At 38.1% G+C, this 19,863-nt stretch overlaps 1 protein-coding gene across 5 annotated transcripts in view; it reads left to right on the forward strand.

Annotated features, from left to right (window-relative positions):
* The window catches only part of FAM184A (family with sequence similarity 184 member A), a 110,989-nt gene that overhangs the window by 39,229 nt on the left and 51,897 nt on the right, over positions 1-19,863 (forward strand). For all 5 annotated transcript variants that reach the window (XR_008958971.1, XM_026504704.4, XM_057311116.1 and 2 more), the window contains exons 2-6: positions 2,375-3,229; positions 3,952-4,087; positions 5,473-5,654; positions 8,222-8,419; positions 11,796-11,918. Coding sequence is in view for 4 of the 5 variants with exons in the window: in XM_026504704.4 (XP_026360489.1) it covers positions 2,375-3,229; positions 3,952-4,087; positions 5,473-5,654; positions 8,222-8,419; positions 11,796-11,918 (1,494 nt within the window). In the remaining variant the exon portion in view is untranslated. The remainder of the gene's footprint in view (positions 1-2,374; positions 3,230-3,951; positions 4,088-5,472; positions 5,655-8,221; positions 8,420-11,795; positions 11,919-19,863) is intronic.

Consider the following 19,863-nt stretch of genomic DNA (forward strand, 5'->3'; position numbering starts at 1 on the left):
AGTGGCAGGCTGAAGGGGAGGGAAAAGCAGGCTCCCTGCTAAGCAGGGAGCCCCGGATCCGGATCCAGGGCTTGGGATCAGGATCTGAGCGAAGGCAGATGCTTAACCAACTGAGCCATGCAGGCACCCCAAAAGAGAAGAGTATTTAATGACCTTTTCAAGATCATTTCCTGGGATAAAATGATGAAAAGTGTAACTTGTTTTTCTCTAGGGATTCCTTCTCTTTGCATTATCTCTTTTCCTTCCACGTGCTTCGTGTGATGGATAAGGGATGGACACAGACTGTCCTGGGAAGGTCTCAGACCTGTGGCCTACACCACTCTAGCAAATGGACTTCTCTCCAGCTGGTTGGTGTGTTTTTCCTCAGTGCCTCTTTCAGCCTTTTCTGGGCATCCACATGGTAGGCAGATATGACCTTGGGGGTGGGTTGTAGGAGACCACCAACTTTCTTGGGTTACAAGCTACATTTATGCTTAAATGTGTAAATGAAAGATATCTTTCATGGGGATCTTTGCTAGCTCATTAGGGACATAACCTGGGGTTTGGAATTAGAGTTATTAAAACAAGAAAAACTATAAATAAGCATTTATTTCCCTTCTGTTGGACATATTTTCCTTTGGAGGGAACTAGCAGGAGAAGTAGCTGGCAAGACAACTGGGGTCTTGCCATCTCTCCGTCTTTTTGCCTTTGTTATGATTACGTCTCACAGAGTAGAGCAGACCACATGAGTATATGGGGAGGGGATTGATTCTGGAAGACAGGGTCCTATGTGGAGAGAGTGGAGCCCCTGCAATGGGGGTATGCCTCCAGTGTGTCTTCTCCTTGCAGAAGTACAGCTATAGGCCAGGCAGGTGACCGCCTAGATTTAGCAGTAGGATCTAGACTTACCAGGGTATGTGAAGAGCCAGGGAGTCTGTCTCCATTGCGTCAGTCTACATAAACAAGTTCTCTACAAAAATGGCAATGCTGGGCGCCTGGGTAGCGCAGTCATTAAGCGTCTGCCTTCGGCTCAGGGTGTGATCCCGGCGTTCCGGGATCGAGTCCCACATCGGGCTCCTCCGCTGGGAGCCTGCTTCTTCCTCTCCCACTCCCCCTGCTGTGTTCCCTCTCTCTCTGGCTGTCTCTCTGTCAAATAAATAAATAAAATCTTTTAAAAAAAATGGCAATGCTTTTGCAGCTTCATTGCAGTTTCTGCCTCTTGGTGCTGGAATTCATTTCTAAAGCCAGAATAAGATCACGTTAAAATGAGAAAAGCTCCAGGACACTGATTTTTAGCTTCCCGGTTGTTGGATTGTATAGTGTTCATTTCTTTTTACTTCAGAAGAAAGTGGGTGCATCTCTAAGCCATAAGTAATAGTCATGAATGTTGTACTATTTGACCACAGTGGTATGATGCACGGTCTCAAAGAACATGCAGGAAGGGAGCATTACTCTAAAGGGACTGTTTTGTCATTTGGAATTAAGGTTGAGGAAATCTTAACAGAATCATTAAAATTCAAGGACTAAAATGAAAATAAAGACCTATATGCAGGACGCTCTGGCTCTAGGGACCTGGCTTGCCTGGAGACAGAGGAAGAATTAGGCAGTGAGTAAAACTACAGAGATTGATATGTGAGCAGAAAAGTATGAATTGGATTTTGTAAGGAGACCTGTAGGAACTTGAAGGGTATCAGCTTTAAAAACAGACTATAGAGGGGGGTGCCTGGGTGGCTCAGTCGTTAAGCGTCTGCCTTTGGCTCAGGGTGTGATCCTGACATTCTGGGATCGAGCCCCGCATCAGGCTCCTCCCCTGGGAGCCTGCTTCTTCCTCTCCCACTCCCCTACTTGTGTTCCCTCTCTCGCTGGCTGTCTCTCCCTCTGTCAAATAAATAAAATCTTTAAAATAAAAAATAAAAACACCATAGGGGAATTAGAAAAGAAAATCTCTAAATTTAGAACCTACCAGACATTAAACAGATGAAAGAGGCCTTTAGGAAGAGTTAGGGCCTAGAGCTTCCACACATGCAAAGCCTCTCTTCCTCTGGGACACTCATGTAGGGCAGATACTTACTCTGAGGCTCCTGACCCTCACCCCCAAGCTAGACTGGGCCATATGGAAAACTCCTTTCTTCTAGACTATGTGGCCTCCTTTGCCTCTTTTATCCTGTTTCATTTGTAGTAAAGTCTTCAGGTGCAACTAAGGTTGGGCTGAGGTAAAACTAGCCAAGTAAATCAATCTATGAATCCAAAACAATGCGTGAATTTTTGGTATTTAGTATTTACCATAGCCAATATTATGTGTGTTGAAAAATACCAGTCCAAATGAAAGAATTAACTTCCAGTAAGAAAAGAACGCGGTTTGCTGAATTGCTTCTCCCTTTTTCAAACCATGCAGGTAATATATGCCTTAAACACTAAAAACGATGAGCATGAATCTGCCATCCAAGCCCTCAAAGATGCTCATGAAGAAGAAGTCCAACAGATTCTTGCAGAAACAAGAGAAAAAATCCTGCAGTATAAAAGCAAAGTAGCAGAGGAGTTAGACCTTAAGAGAAGGATTCAGGTTTTAGAAGCATCATTAGAAGATCACATAAAAATGAAGCAGCAGGCTTTGACAGAATTTGAAGCTTACAAGCACAGAGTTGAGGACATGCAACTTTGTGCAGAAGCCCAGCATGTCCAGCGCATAGTAACCATGTCTAGAGAGGTTGAAGAGATTAGAAGGAAATTTGAGGAAAGATTACGGAGTTTTGGACAACTCCAGGTACAGTTTGAAAAAGACAAACGCTTGGCATTGGAGGATTTGCGAACTGCTCACAGACGGGAGATCCAGGAGCTGTTGAAGTCACAGCAGGATCACAGCGCCTCGGTCAGTAAAGGGCAGGAGAAGGCGGAGGAGCTGCACAGGATGGAGGTGGAGACCTTAAACCAAACACTGGAAGAGCTAAGACTTGAACAGAAAAAGCTCATTGAGGATTATGAAGGCAAGTTGAATAAAGCTCAGTGCTTTTATGAGCATGAGCTTGATACTTTGAAAAGATCACAGCTTTTTACAGCAGAAAGTCTACAGGCTAGCAAAGAAAAGGAAGCTGATCTTAGAAAAGAATTTCAGGGACAAGAAGCAATTTTACGAAAAACCATAGGAAAATTAAAGACAGAGTTACAGATGGTACAGGATGAAGCCGGAAGTCTTCGTGACAAATGCCAGAAGCTTCAGATAGCACTTGTTACAGCAGAGAACGGTGTTCAGGTAAGTCTTTAAAGAATGTCACGTTAAACGTATAGATTCCCCCCCCCTCCAATAACTGTCTTTCTCTTTCCAGTTAGACGACTTCAACTTTTTTTTCCATTTTGCTTTCTCCTACTTTTCCTTTGTGAGAAAATCAGTAAAGGGGTAATTTTTACTATTCCGTAGTTATTATTTCCAACTAGAACTTCAGATATTAAAAGGCCCATAAAGATAACTTAAAATCTTACTGATTATAAAAGGATTTTATTGAAATAACATGTTAATATTTTTCACAAGTGGCTTTAGAGAGTTAAAAAATTGGGCTTTTGGTTTAATTATGTTTTCTCCTTTACCTTCATTAATAATGACCTGCCCAATGAACAAAAAATTGATTGCTTTATAAACTTGAATTAAATAGGCATATGGCACATGTTTGAAAAAAAAAAAAGCCGAGAAGTCCCTACAAATTTTGTTTTACTGGCATAGACAATTTCATAGCTGTTTGTAATATCTGTGCAGTTTTTGAGTGAATTAGAAGGGTAGAATAGCCCTTCATGATTGGGTCATGTGATTTATGAAGATAAGTTACAAGTGTCATCGAAACATATAAAAGTAGGTATCATTAACTGCGACCTTTGAATAAGAGAAAGTTGATGCTTGTAATTTGAATTAGCGTCATTAGCTTAGCTAATGAGCTTAGCATCATTCTTGCATATTAATAATGGCTATTTGATCATTCTTAGGTTCTTCAAAAACAGCTTGATGATGCCAAGGAGGGAGAGATGGCCTTGTTGAGCAAGCACAAGGAAGTGGAAAGTGAGCTAGCAGCAGCCAGAGAACGTTTACAGCAACAAGCATCAGACCTTGTCCTCAAAGCCAGTATGTGTGACCACAGTTCTTGGTATATTCCTCAGCTAAAACCAACACTAAAATGTTAATTCAAGACAAAATTTGCCTTTTCTTCCCATACTTTAAAATTATTTAGACTCTAAACCTGTTAAAGAACTCTAATTTCTTCTTAATCATAAGTAAGATAAGCAAATGACAACTTATTTTTAGGAATATATATTTATAGAAAAATTAAGAGTTAGCAACAGTAAATCATTCACTAAAAGAACAGTGAAGCATTCTTTCTAAGAGGCTTTTTGTTCTTTAAAAACATATGTTTAAAAAAAAACCATATGTTTTAAAGTATTTAAATTAGTGGAACTATATGTGAATTACAGTGTCCCATCTCATTTGGTTTATTAACAGGGAGCATTTTACATACTAAAGCTGAGTTGCCCATCCTGCTATGGCTAATGTGCTTGTTTTATAGCCCTTACTAGAGGAGGTGGTGACCCATGTCATGTGCCCAAGTGTTTATTGTGCCAGGTAAAGCCATTTGAACTATTCTCTGAGGATGTCATTTGGCTCATCGGCAAATCCCATATAACCTTTCCCCTAAGTAGGAGTTTTTCAACTTTAACATATACGAAAATCACCTCAAACGGCTTGTGCAACCACAGGTACTGGGCTCAGCTTCAGAGCTTCTGATACAGTCGGTCTGGGGTGTTCTTCATTGCCAGCCAGGGTTGCAGGCCTGCTGGTCCAGAGCATTGAGAATCACTGTCCTGACACAAGCTTTCTGAGACCCTTTCTCTCATACTCATTTTTCGTCTCTCTCATCACCCCTTCCTCTTTTTTTGTCATTATTTTTTTCTTTGACAACTTCACTGTCCTTATCTGTCTCTTACTCTACCTTAGTTCTTTATCACATCTCTTGTCTGAAACAAATTCAGTTTCAACCAAATAGCTGCCTGCCATCTTTACTGCCTACATACAGATTTCTTTGTCTTTTATGAGAATTTGAAAAAAGAAGAGATTAGAAAAGACTACTCAATTTGGCGCCATAGTATTAGTCAGTACATCCTGTCTTTGTTTTATTCCCGAGGATTTGATATACATCCCTAAGGAGTTGCTTCCTACTTCAACTTGTGTAGTTGGAAATCTTAAAAAAAAAAAAAAAAGAAAAGATTCCTGGGTACAGGGGGCAACATCAGTGATGTGAAAATGGACTTCTTTCTAGTTTAAGTTATTCTACTTGGATAAGTATTCCCATGTAAGTATTTCTATTTTATACAGTGAAGAAATCAAAGTACTATTTGTACGTGCAGACTATTTATTTCACGCAGGTAGTAAGTACAATTGTGTCATTAAATATAAACAGTTCTATACCACAATGCAATAGATTTTAAAGTGAAGGTTTTCTTTTTGGGGCATAGGTCATATTGGAATGCTTCAAGCAACTCAGATGACCCAGGAGGTTACAATTAAAGATCTAGAATCAGAAAAATCAAGGGCCAATGAGAGATTATCTCAGCTTGAAGAAGAAAGAGCTTTTTTGCAAAGCAAAACTCAGAGTCTGGATGAAGAGCAAAAGCAGCAGATTTTAGAACTGGAGAAGGTAAAAAGCAGTGGAGTCCATCCCCCCTCCCCCAACACCAAAGAAAGGAAAAGAAAAAAATGTTCAGTTTTCATCTTTTTCAAATTTGATTTAAAGTGTTACTTCTACTTACAATCCATCTCTTAATTCTAGTAAGTTTTTGTTTTTATTTTGAGGGAAAATGGTATACAGCTGGACTATCCCATATTGTGTCTATGTTCAGAATATTATTAACAATTTTATATTCAGAATATTATTAACAATTTTATAATGTAAAAACTTAAGACATTTCAACCTATTTCAACCAGAAAATGAATAAACGCTTATTCCTGTGGCATGTACATTTATGCTTAATGGTATATATTTTTGTATTAATGAAATATATTATTGCATATACACCTAGGAAATTTCTATAAAACTAAAAGAACAACAAGCATCAAGCTCTGAAAATTCCTATACCAACATATTGAATTTCTAGATTAAACAAATAAGACATATCATTTGTAGAGTAATTGCTAAATATTTATTGCAATTTTTCAGATATTCACAATACTGAGTGGGAGTTTCGTATACTTCTTTTTCTTTCCCTCAACAACCAAGCATATTCAAAAACTTGCCCCTTGTTCACCTCCCATTCACTCCTTACCCAAGTGTCATGTGGTTTCTCTTACCACCACTCCACAGAATCTGTGTTTGTCCCAGCCTCTACTGACATCCGGGTTGCTGGATTTGGTGAATCTTGTCCAAATGTGGTACTCACTCCTCTCTGATTTATAGCATCTCTGTTTTGGTGTTTCACATTCTCGCACATTTTCCTCCTGTCTCTCTGGCCTTGCAGTCTTATTTCGGAGTTTCCCTCCTCCATCTGTTCCCTCACCGTTGATGCTCCCCAGCATTTTCACCTCATTCTACGGGCTCATCCGTCTAGTAGCATAAAACTTGTTCAGTGATTGCTCCCAAATCTGATGGTCTAGGCCTGATCTTTTTCCTAAATTTGACTCCTATGTCTCTAACTCCCACAAGGTACGTTGGTTTCTCACAAACGTTTCAAATCAGCATACCTAAAACTTTCTCCCCTCAGAAGTACTGTATTTTTTTTACTCCTTTTTTCAACTGGTAGCACTACAGTCAGTCTGGTTTGGCAAATCAGTCATTGTTGATTACTGTTTCCTTAGCCCTGTTATCTGTTACCAAGTCCTGTTTGTTTTCTCCTCCCTTAATATATGTTTTATTCCATCGTCTTTATTCCTTCATACCCTTTCACAGATTCTAGGTTTAGCTTTAAGTCATTGTGGCCTGGATTTCAGTTACAACTTCCTAACCACTCCCCCTGCCTCAGTCAACTCACTAGCCTACTGCCAACGTGATTGTTGTTAAAAGTATGTCAGATATGTAATTGCAATGATTTCTCATTCCTGTCATAATGAATTCCAGAGTCCTTAGCATAAAAGACCCTTCCTCATCATTTGACTCCTGCCTCCTGCTGAGCCTTATCCCTCACCACTGTCAGCCTCGTGTCTTCTGTTCTGTCCACACTGCTTAGCTGCATGGTCTTCCTGTCTTACCTAAACTTCACCACCTGGCAGACTACTGCTCATCTTTCAAAATGCTGGAAATGGTTTTGAATTCAGGCTTTTGACGTCAGATCTAGGTTTGAAATTTTCTCATCTCTCATTTCCTGATGGGCTTGTGAGATTTAAATGAGAGAATGTGTCATCAGCAGCTCAGATGTTCTCTCTTCTGGAAAGCTTTCCCTGATGTATGTATGTATGTATGTATGTGTGTGTGTGTGTGTGTGTGTCTCTCTCTCTCTCTCTATCTCTCTCTCTCACACACACACACATATCCTTTCCCACCCCATCCAGGTTCTCTCTTCTCTCTTTCTCTCTCTCTTTCCTCTCTCTCTCCTCTCTCTCTCCTCTCTCTCTCTCTCTCTCTCTCTCTCTCTCTCTCACACACACACACACACACACACACACACACACACACACACACACACATATCCTTTCCCACCTGTTCCAGATTAGGCTCCTTTACCGTATACTCTTAAAACACATGATGTACACTCCTTTCATAGAACTTATAAAATTGTATTGCCACTGTCTTTTTCCTTTTTCCCATTATTAGACTGTGACTGCTTAAAAGGCATATAACTGCCGGGGATGTACTCTATGGTGACTAACATAATAAAAAATAATTAAAAAAAAAAAAAGAAATCTGAAAAGAAAAGGCATATAACTGGCACTCAATAAAATTGGATTGAATAATATCATGTGAGTGGTAAATTGGTAAGCCGTTTTGTGTACAGTTTTGACATACAGGAAGCCTTTCTCTTAAGCTCACAGATGTGCTAACTTGCACTTCGTTCTAACCTAATAATAGTTTATTTTATTACTTGTGTTAAAATTATTCATTTTGCCTGTGCTACCCTTTTTCTGAGACATCAGTGATGTAATCTCATGTCCAAAGCCTAAATCCCGTAGTGCTCAGTTCATTCAAGTTTATGTATTTACTGAGTATTCAAAATACTAATAGCAGTAATGAAAAAAGCAGGTGCAATTATTGATCTTTATTTGCTTTAATTTTAGAAAGTAAATGAAGCAAAGAAAACTCAGCAAGAATATTATGAGATGGAGCTAAAAAACCTGCAAAATAGATTGGAAGGGGAGGTAGCTCAATTAAATGCGGCTCATTCTAAGACTTTGGAAGAATTAGCTTGGAAGCACCACGTGGCAATTGAGGCTGTCCACAGTAATGCAATCAGGGATAAGAAAAAACTGCAAGTGGTGAGTACAAACTCAGCGCAGCCTCGCGTTGTTAAACCGGAGCGGCTTCTGTAGTGACCCAGCGTGACCCATACTGTGGAGTAGATGGGCGGCTTCGTTCTGATGGCTGCTCTCTCATAATCACTCTGTGAATCGTGATTCAAAGAGTAGCATATTTAAACATTGTTGACATGGGATGTAGTTTATTAAATTGATAGGAAGCATTCCTACTTTGTTTAAGCTGTGGTGGAAACACTCCCTTGATCTTGAGCTGTCTCTTCATGAGGCAGCTTCTTAGGTGTGCTCCTCAGGAAGCCTCGACGAATTGCAGCACTTTTGCCCCTGTAGATGCTTCCTTCCTGTTGCACAGGAGAAAAAGCAAGGTGTCTGACAGATGTGGGCCTGACGCTGAGCTCTTTGCTGACTCGCTGCCTAACCTTGGGTCTCAAAAGCCATGCCTCAGGCTCCTCATCTGACAGAGGAAGATAAAATCCATCTTGTAATGTTCCTGTGAGGGTGAAGTGAGATAAAGTGTTGAGAACTCAGACATGTCCTAGCATATAGGGATAAATAAACGTTAGTTATTAGTATTTCTTACTGCGTGCCAAGCACTGCAGTGATGTTTTCCATCTGTTTTATTTAATCCTCACAACAATCTCATGGGTTTAATTGCTATGCCCTTCTTCCCGAAGAAGAGATGGGGGACAGAGAGGTTAAACACTTGGCACAAACACGTGCAACTAGTGAGAATCAGGTCTTGAATTCAGGTCTTAGATATCAAATCCTAAGACATTTAACCACCACACATAGGCATGTATTCATGATGGTTGTTATATGTTTTATGTAATAGCATTTTACAGTTTACTAAGCTTTTTTATATATTCCTTATTACTTAAGACTTGGAGGTTAATGTCATTTTATTATACAGATGGTGAAATAGGTTTAGTAAACCTAAATGATTTATTCAGTACCACTAACCTAGTAAATAGAAGAGGTTGGATATGAATTGAGATATTTGCCTCTATGTCTCTTCCTTTTGTGATGCAACAAGTTGGAAAAAAATATTCAACACCTGAACTTAATTAAAAATTCAAATACAACTTCCTGTTAAAGTGTTATTTCTATCTAAACTTACTATATTATGTTTATGTGGCTGGAGACAAAACTTAATGACATGTTATTTCTCAAAATTGTGGTGGTTGTTTTCTCTGTGCCAGCACACTATTCCAGAACACATTTGTGCAGCTTTAATTAGGTGGTGCCAGTGCATGCTTACTGACTATACATATGTGCCATGTGCTCGGGGATTTAGGGGGAAGTATTTAGTGGTAACTGCTGCTTCAGTTAGCTCTTCCATAGCTATTTTTTGTTACTATTTTTTCATTTCTACATCCCTTATTCACCTTAGCCTTTTCCTCTCTTTTCATAGTATTTAACTTGCAGGTGTTCTGCCTTCTGTCTTTCTTTATTCTTCCGTATTAACTTCTAAGTACTAGAATCAAGGCATCTTTCATCAATATCATTTTTGCCTTCTTCCTTCTCTCCTAATTATCCCCTTGCCTGTTGAATTTCAATTTCTGAGCCACCTAAAAATCTGCTTTATGCTACTTGCATTTCTTGTGATTTTTCTTTAAAATGTGGTTGCTATAAAACCGATGGCATGAATTTCCTGTGTGTGAACATAGTCAAAACTTATGATAGCTTTATCTGTATCCTTCTCTTTTCTCAAAATAACTTATCACTTGCTGCTTCATTCCTCTCTTGCCTAGCTAGCTCATGTCTGAGCCTAAGCTCAAACCACCCTCCTTTAGAATAGTCTTTCTTCAATGTCAAATGATCTTTTAAAGAACATTTACTGAAAGATGACTTCTCCATTCCTTATTAGTTATCAAAAAGGATTATATTTTCTTTGATAACTCTAGTTTACCCACCCTATTTGAAAGTGAATATATAGAGAATCCATGCAGAAAAGAGTTAACATAGGAGCCTGAAGCTGCTGACCTTAGAAAGGCAGGGGCAAGGTTGGCCCTTGCTAGCATCTGGGAACTTGAATTTCAGGAGGGTTTCCATCATTCCCTGATAAGAATGGCTCATGTGCCTAAGGGTTTTTGCAAACAATATGGTTTGTGCTGAACATCTGCTTTCTTTCTTGAAGTCTGGAAGTTTGGCACGTGCTATTCAGAGGGTACCTACGTCATTAGCCCCCAGTGAAAAACCTGGGCACTAAGTCACTCATGAGTTTTCCTGGTAGACTGAATTTCACATAATTGTCACAACTTTCTGGAGAGTCCTGTGTGAGGACTCTTGAAAACTTGTGCCTGGTTTCCTGCAGACTTCGTCCCTTACGCCTTTTCCCTGTGCTGATTGTGCTTAGTATCCTTTTGCTGTATGATCAGTTATAGCTGTGAGTGTGACTAGATGCTGAATCCTGTGCGTTATCCCAGCAAATCATCAAACCTGGACTTTGCCTTGGGAGCTCCACAGAACCCTGTTTCTTCCTCTTCTCACCTTGCACTGTAGAAACATTGAACTGCTTGTAATATACCAGGCTCTTTGCGCCCCATGGTTTTTGCACAGGTGTCTTCTGTCTTCTGCTTCCCTCTTGCGTCACCACTTTTTCTTACTGATGCACTCCTTCAGACTTGATTTAGGAATTGTGTTCTCTGTGCAGGTTTCCTCACCAAGCTAGAACTTACCAGTTCTCCATCCATATACGCCTGTAGTCCCTATGGTCATTTAATTTTCATCATCATTCTTTAATTGCTTGTTACCTTCAGCTTATTAAGGGCAGACCCTATGTCTGTCTGTATATCCCAAGTATTAAGTAGCATGCCAAATAGTAGGTGTTCTTCTTCAGTAAGTATCAATTTTACTGGTATTGCTTCTTTTGATGCCTTAGTTTTGTACTTGGTCGTTCTTGACTGTGTTCCAGTGTTCCAGAACTGTTCCTGGATTTTGGGTTTTTTTTTATGTAAATATAAAAGAATTCTGTATTCAAGAGATAGTTAGAATTTTTTCTTTATCTCCCCAAATCATCACTTACATCATACATTTCTGTTGTTGACTTAGCTTGATCTATACCTGTCAGATATTCTTACCATTCAAAATAATTATTTAACCACATCATGAGTGGTTCAAAATGATAGAATCTAAGCCCTTAAGATTAATTAGACTAATAATTCAAAAACTAATGATGCACTGTATGGGGACTAACATAATAAAAAATTAAATAAATAAATGGAAGGAAGGAAAAAAAACTCCAATATTATTATTTAAGGATAAGGCTAATTTGAAAACCAGAGTATCAAAATATAAAGCAGAATGGCCTTTTTCTTGAAGTCTTTGAAGTATATAATATTGGCAATTTTGTTAATTTTTAAAAATGTCTTTTCCTAAGGAATTGGAAGAACAATATAAAAAGGAGAAACTAAACCTGGAAGAGGATAAAAGTCAGCTTCAAGAAGAGTTGGAAAACCTGAAGGAAGAGCTGGAAGACAAGCTAAATACAGCCAATCAAGAGGCAAGAATTCTTTAGGCTTATCACCTATGTTGTGTCTTATCGGTAACATCTTATTTGGTAACATCGTGTATGTAGGTGAGCCTCACTGATGGTAAAATATCTAGAGTAAAAATAATCACATGCTTTCACTGATGCTGAGTTTTTCATAATATTGGTTGTATCTCTCCAGGTAAAAATTTACTACCCGAAACCCAAGGTGCTTTTGTGGGAAAAAGCAAAACAAAGAATAACATCACCTTGTAAAAAAGAAAACAGAAAAGGTTTATCTACCTTTAGTAAAACAGTGACTGACTCTTCTGTACACTGTATCTCTATTTTAAAAAGAGAGACATTATAAGTTCTAGAGAGTGACATCTAAAATAATTTTTAAATGCCATAAGAAAATAGTATTGTTTAGCTTAGGAAAGACTAAGAATAGAGTATAATAAGAATGTTTACAAATCAAGTTTTGAATAAAATAAATGTAAAGACAATTTAAAAATTATAATATTGTTTGTTCTAGTCCTTTCCCTCTATTGCCCGGGTTCACCTATGCCCCAGGATAGCCTCCCTGTTGTCTTCTTGTACTTCCATTCCAGTTCATCCTTCATGTGGACAGTCTTGTCTTGTAGAGTGCTCTTCCTAAAACAAGTCCATGTCTGGACATTTCTCATCTTGTCAGCTGTTCCTACCTCACTAGTGTCATCTCTCCCAAGAATCTTTAAGTCCTACTTTCTCATCACTCAGCTTCTGCTCACAGAAACCACGCCAAAACATGAGTGCCCCAGGACATGCTAATAATTTGCACTCAGTCTTCTTTAATTATCTTTAAACACTTATCCAGAGAAGGCACCAATCACCGTGTTTGGGAATGATAGAATTAAGATTGTTGCAGGTTTGTCCTGCTTATCTGTAAGTAGAGTGTCCTGTGAAACCTTTTGTAAGCTGAAATGGTGTAAAGCGAATAAGTAGATACCATTAATTTATACAAAAAAATTTTTGAGCATTCCAAGACCCCAAAACTAACCTCTCTTAGGCTTTTCTGATACCTTAGGATCCGTCTTGCTAACAGATGCACAGATGCTCACAGACGCAGTTCAGAAATATGGTGGCGCGATACTAAGGTGCTGAGGGTAGTTCCCAGAACGGGGACGCGGCGGGGCCGCTCTCCCTGGGATGCGCACTGCCTCTGTACGGGCTCGCTGCAAAGCAAATGCCGAGTGCTATTTTACTTTTTGCCTTTTTCTGTAAAAGTGAAAATCTCTCCAGATTACTTTTTGGTTAGCAAAAAATGTGGTAGGTCTTTTAGGAAAGTGAAGTGGCGTAACATGAATTTTGAAAAAGCAGGGGATATACCTGTATTTGTATTAGGTCAGCCTCTCTCCTCTTGTCCAAGATAATTCACTGCTGGCCCCAGATTTGCGTACCTCTCTCAGCAGAGTGTGATGCTTGTAGTTATAGTGTCCCACTCTCAGTAGAAGGCAATTTAGTGACCATCTGTGTTTCTCAGGAAGGTCCCCCAGGGTCTGCTCTCAGTTTGAAATGGTTTAAGTATTTCTCCAATCTACACACTGTAATTTCACTGAGAAGAGTTCTAATAAACATGTAATTGATTTTCCTTTTAGATACATTCTCAGTTATGCTTTAGGACCCTGGTAATGTTTGGTGCCATATTAGAATTGCTTCCCAAGACTCATCCCTCCACATGCATCTGCCCTTTCCTTCAGCCTGGACATCTTTTTACTTGTCCTACTTTGCTGGATAGGATCTCTAGAGATAAGCCTTCTTGTTTTGTTTCCTGCTCTTAAAGTGAAGGATATCAACATTTTACAGTTATTATACTTCTCTAAAATTTTATTTTATAAATGCTCTTTAACAAGTTTAGGAAATTCTCTTATAATTCTAGTTTCTTAAAAAAATCACAAATTGATTTTGATTTTTCTGCATCTATTGATATCATACTTTTTTCCTTTAATTTGTTAATGTACATTATATTAATTTTCTAATATTAAATCCAACTTTGGGTTTCTAAAGAAGGTCCTAGTTAGTCATGATAGATTATATATATATATTTTATGTAATAACTAGATTCAGTTTCCTAATACTCATTTTGGAATTTTTGAGCCTGGGTTCATTAAGATTGCTTTGTACTTTTTCCCTTTTTATATTATCCTTTTCTAGTTTTGGAATCAAGGTCCTACTAGCCTCATACAATGAAAAAAGACTTATTTCCTTTTCTGTTCTCTGAGAGAGTTGTGCGAGATTGACATGGTTTTTTAACCTTAACTTCATTAGGGTTAAAAATTGTGGTTTGTATGAAAACAATTTTTGAAATTTGATACATGGAAGAAATTTAATACTCTGGGTGTGTCCAGTTGTTCAGTGTAGTCTTGTATGCCAGCCCATTAAATCAAGATTTTAAGTTATTTTCTTCAAATAGTCTGTATTCTTTCTGACTTTCATCTTTTTGATCCATCATTTACTAAAAACTGATACTATGATGATGGATTGGTTTATTTTTTCTTACATTCTGTTAATTTTTGCTTTGAATATTTAGAAGCTTTGTATGTGCATACAAATATAAAACTGTTTAGCTACTTATGAATCATGCCTTTTGGTTTAGCCTGTTCTATTTGATATTGTGTAACCAGCTTTCTTTTAGTTTGTTATGACTGGTATATCTTTTTCCATTTACCGACCTTTCGTTTTTCTGCAACCTTATGTTTACATGTGCGTCTTGCCAAACACACATAGCTGCATTTTATCTAGTCTGAAGGTTTTACTATTTATGTATTTATTTATTTATTTATTTAAGAGAGAGAATGCAAGCGAGGGGAGGAGCGGAAAGGGAAGAGAGGTACAGGGAGAGAATCTTCAGCAGACTCAGCACCAAGTGCAGAGCCCCTGAGATCATGGCCTGAGTCAAAACCAAGAGTCGGATGCCCAACAGATTGAGCCACCCATGCACCCTTGAAGTTTTTACCTTTTTTTTTTTTAATGATTTTTATTATGTTAGTCACCATACTGAAGTTTTTACCTTTTAAAGAGAGTTTATTCCATTTATATTTGTTGGATGGAGAGTAGGTATAGCTATGGAAAAACAGGAGGAAAGAATTAGGGGGTACGTAAAGACTGGAAGTGATTGTTTTAGAAAAAAATTAAAGAATGTATTATCTTCATAAGATGGATCTTGATATTCTTACGAATGATAAAACCAAAAACATATATAGGTCAACTGTGGATTTCAGTGATCTGTTCATGAATGCCAGAATCATATTAGGATATTAAGAGAAGCTAGTGAGTCTAAAATCTCAGGTGGAGGATAATCCTGTTTTCCCATCAAATGTTATTTGGGATCACCTTTGAGGACAAAATACTAGGCTGAATGGTCAATAAATCTAACTATTAGTATGGTCTTTTTAAATATTTTTATAACATTTAAGTTGTAGATTTTCTTCTGGAAGTAAGTTTTTTAAGCATATATATAGTTCAGTATTTTGTTAAAAATCATTCAGATTATTTATTATAAAATATATCACAGTTGATACACTGCCTGACACACAGTGGGAGATAATTATTTGTGAATGCAGTATTTGTCGAATGAGTAAAACTCATCACTGAAAACTAAGTCAACTTCTATAAATAAGAGTATTGGTTTTCTATTGCCGTGTAACAGATTACCATAAAACTTAGCAGCTTAACACAGCACATGTTTATTATCTCACAGTGTTATGGGTCAGGAGTCCAAGTATAGGTTAGCTGGGTCCTCCACTCAGGATCTCACAAGGTTGAAATCAAAGTGACAGCCACACTGCAGTCCCATGTGAGGCACAGGGTCCTTTTTCAAGCTTATTGGTTGTTGTCAGAATTAATTTCTTGGTGGCTTTATGACTGAGGTCTCCATTTTCTTGGTAGCTATTGGCCAGAAACTGCTCTCAACTTCTAAAAGCCTCCTCAAGCCCTTACTACCTGGCTGCCTCCTCTCATAACACAGCAGTTTACTCTTCCAAGGCTAGCAGGAAAACCTCTGTGGCTTTGAACTACAGTGACTTCTAAGGACTCACCTGATTATGTCAAGCCCACCTAGAAGAGTCTCCCTTCTGATGACCTTAAAGTCAATTTAAGGATCTTAATTATATCTGCAAGATACCTTTTGCTAAATACTGTAATATAGTTATGGGAGTGATATCCCATTATATGCATAGGTTCTGGGTAAAGTGACGGTCGGAGAGGGTCATGTTAGAGTTCAGCCTACTGCAACACACAAATAACTCATTTCTCTGGCTCCTGTAGTGGGTACACTAGCATTTAGGTAATAGAAGACAAACAGGATATTTATTGCCATGATTTAGAGAACAAAGATTGAGTTTCTTCCTTTTTTTTTTTTTTTTTTTTTGAAAAGTGGCCGGGAGGGACTGGGGTGGGGGGGAGAGAATCTTAAGCCAGACACCCAGCATGGAGCCCAGTGTGGGGCTCAATCTCACGACCCTGAGAATGACCTGGGCCAAAATCAAGAGTTGGACACTTAACCAGCTGAGCCACCCAGACACCCCAAGGATTGAGTTTCTAAACTAGGTTCTGGAATATCTATAATACATACCCTTCAGAGACACTGATTGGTAGGTGCTAAAATTTTGAGTACTGTTCTTTATGACCTTAAGCAGTTTTACCAAAAAAAAGTAAGAACCTGAGGAATGTTTTCAGAATTCCAGATTTTCTAATGGTATTTAATATGTATATGTGCACTTTAATATGGTTACAGTCTATATTCACAAATGCTTTGTGTACTTGATTTATAAAACTTTATTCCATATAAATATTTCCATTTAATTTTGTCTGCATGTTAGTCATTTAAAATATTCGTATAGTGTTCCATTATATATCTTTACCATAGTGAGCTTAAACATTTTCTTTGTTGAGCATTTAATGTTTTAAGTATTTTATTATAAATAGTAATAATTTTAAGGAGTTGCCCCCTCTTATTTGAGAGGGGAGGATTGTCATGCAAATGCCATGGCCAGAATAACAACATTGGGTTTTCCTAAGGCCAGTTCTGTGTCCTTATCGGTGACCAACAAGGCATATTTCAGCCATGAGCCCTGAGGAGCATGGAGTATTAGAGAGGATTTCTCTTAGCCCTGTTCATCAGGGTCTTATTTTTACTGGTAAGTCGATATATGATCAGTACTATTAATACTTCTGTTCATTTTAAAAATTATTTCCTTTTTGTCTAGCTCTTGCCCTAAATGAAATTACTGGGCCAAAGAGTAGGAATGATGTTATAGGTCTCGTATCTTACTACTAAATTGGTCTCCAGAAAAGCAGGAACTAGAGTCCAGTAACATCAGTAATATTTGCAAATCTTTTATTATGTAGGAAACATTTATTGACTTCATGGTATCTTCTAGGTGGTAGAGATACTCTGACAAAATGTCAAGGAACTCATAACTTCAAGTGGCTGTTATGACTGGTGAAAAATACAGTGTATTTTTACATTCCAGAGGAGGGAGTGATTCCCTACCATAAGCATTCATAAAAACTCTGGAGAATGTGATATTGCAAAATTTTTAAATGTGGTATGGGAGGTGGCCTTTGAAAAGTAAATTTGCCGATGTAGGAATGATGAAAGACAAAATGGGTACAAGGAATAGTATAAGTATGGTCATGTTGGTACTCAAGTTATAATGCCTTGGTGAACCATAGAAAGGTCAGTGTCATTACACCATAGTCTCTCAACCCCACCTCTACTGATTGGGCAGATAATTCTTTAGGGTGTTTAGTAGTGTCCCTGGTCTAGTAGCGTGTGCCACAACTTTTCCCCTTCAGTTGTAACAACCAAAAATATCTCCAGACACTATCCTTGGGGGCAAAATTGACCCTGGTTGAGAATTAGTGTACTTGACAATATGGCACTTGTCAAGAAATGTGGTAGAAAGAGAAGTTGAAGCTAAATTGTGAATGACTCTTGTGCTATAGGAAGACTTTAGAATTTATCCTAATGATAGAGTGCTAGCAGCAGAGCAGCAACTGACACTCTCAGATGATCTCAGGAAAAGGATTCTGGTGGCAGTAGGAGGTGAATTGTATGGGGAGGGGATTGGTTATTAGAGTTGGGTAGATGACTTACGATGCTATTACATTAGTCTGGGCAAGAGTTGATTAGCTTCTCGACTAGGAAAGCAAAACCCGGGAGTGGAGAAGATTATTCAAAAATAAAATTTACAGGACTTGATGTGGTAAGTGGTAGAAAAAGACTCCGGTATCTAGCTCAGGTGTTTGAACTGGTAATTATGCCACTCTGGGAAGATGGGTATTACAGGAGGAAAGATACATAGGAGTGGCAAGACACTGAGTTGTTTGGACCTGAGGGGATTGTAAGACATCTAGGCTGGAACTAAGTAGAGAGTTCAGGCTTAGAGCTAAAGATTAGGCAGTCACTAAAGCCATTAACAAAGAGGAGCACCAGTCCTGAATTAACAGAGCCAGGGAAAGAGGTGGAGAGGGAGAAAGTGGAAGCATGAGACTGAGAATTAGTGGATATGAGAAAAACATGAAAACAGATACTTTTAAGAGGTAAAAGTGCCTGGTGCCTCACACTGTCACACAATGATTAGAAGCCAAAGTATGAAACCTAGAAAGGTCATGCAATCAAGGGTTCTCTGAGGACCTTCCTACAATGTCAGTGGAAAAGTAGGACAGAAGTTAGATTTAATAGGTTTAATCTGAAACTGTTCTTTTAAGACTATATATAAATGGAAGAAGAGAGAAAAATGAAGTTCTTCTTCAACCTCATACCAGAGATGTTCTAGATGGGCTAAGTTTGAAATGTAATGTCAAATCATGAATATAAATAAAATATGAAAATGCAAGTGACAAACCTTAGGACAAGGAAGGCCTTTCGACACATAATGGCTATGTTATGAATTAAAACACAGAATTAAAGGTACAAATTTTTGTATATCAAGATACACCGTAGGTAAAATTATGAGAGGAGAAATTGGGGAGGGGTGGAAAAAGTGATTGGCAAATTGTATGGGTAACAAAATTCATGTCTTTAACACCTTAAAAATGTACACAAAACATTAAAAAAAATAGATACCCTTATTTTTTAATGAGCTAAAGGAAAATATGAAAAAATAATTTTAACTGCTATAATTTAAAAACTGGAAATGAAATTAATGAGATGCCATTCCCATTACCGTAAAATTAACAATGATAAAAACTGAGACCATGAAGTGTTGATAAGGGTAAAGAAATAAACACAAAGAGCTGCTGATGGGAATATAAAATCGTATAATTTTCCTGGAAAGAATTTAGCACTATTAAAAGCCTTAAAGATGGGCTTGCCCTTTCATTTCAGTGTATTTAACAGAAGCAAATAATTAAATATTATTGACAAAATTTCAGCACTGTTTATAGAAGATATTTAGAAACAAGAACAAATTTGACAAATATTGCAAAATGGTGGTGATTAGCAGGGATTTGCCATAAGAAGGAACTGTGGAAAGGTTCTGCAAAGGCCGTGAGGCACAAGAATTTTCTAGGAATTGAAGGATGCCAGTGTGGGTGAACTGTAATAGCAACTATAATAATAATTCGTATTTATTTAGTTCTTACTATGTCCCAGGCATTGTTTTATATAGTCTCTCCTTTATACTGTTTGTTCCTTTAATTCCCTCAATAACCCCACGCTGTAATTACTAGTTATCAAGTCACACAAAAGCTGTGGAACTTGTCCAAGTCACAAAGTAAGTGGGTAAAACCAGAATTTCCAATCCCGGCAGTGTGATTTCAGAATTCAGTTCTTACCTGCAGCGCTACTTTCCCCAAAGAGCATGAAGACCGAGGAGGGAGTTGCCAAGCCAAGGCTGGAGAGTGAGGCAGGGGCTATGCCTTGGAGGCCTTGTAACCGCTTGAAAGATTTTGGATGTTATCTCAAGAGAAACACGAAGCACTTGGAAAATGC

This window comes from Ursus arctos, unplaced genomic scaffold (genome assembly GCF_023065955.2).
Source record: "Ursus arctos isolate Adak ecotype North America unplaced genomic scaffold, UrsArc2.0 scaffold_13, whole genome shotgun sequence".
In the NCBI taxonomy this organism is placed as follows: domain Eukaryota; kingdom Metazoa; phylum Chordata; class Mammalia; order Carnivora; family Ursidae; genus Ursus; species Ursus arctos.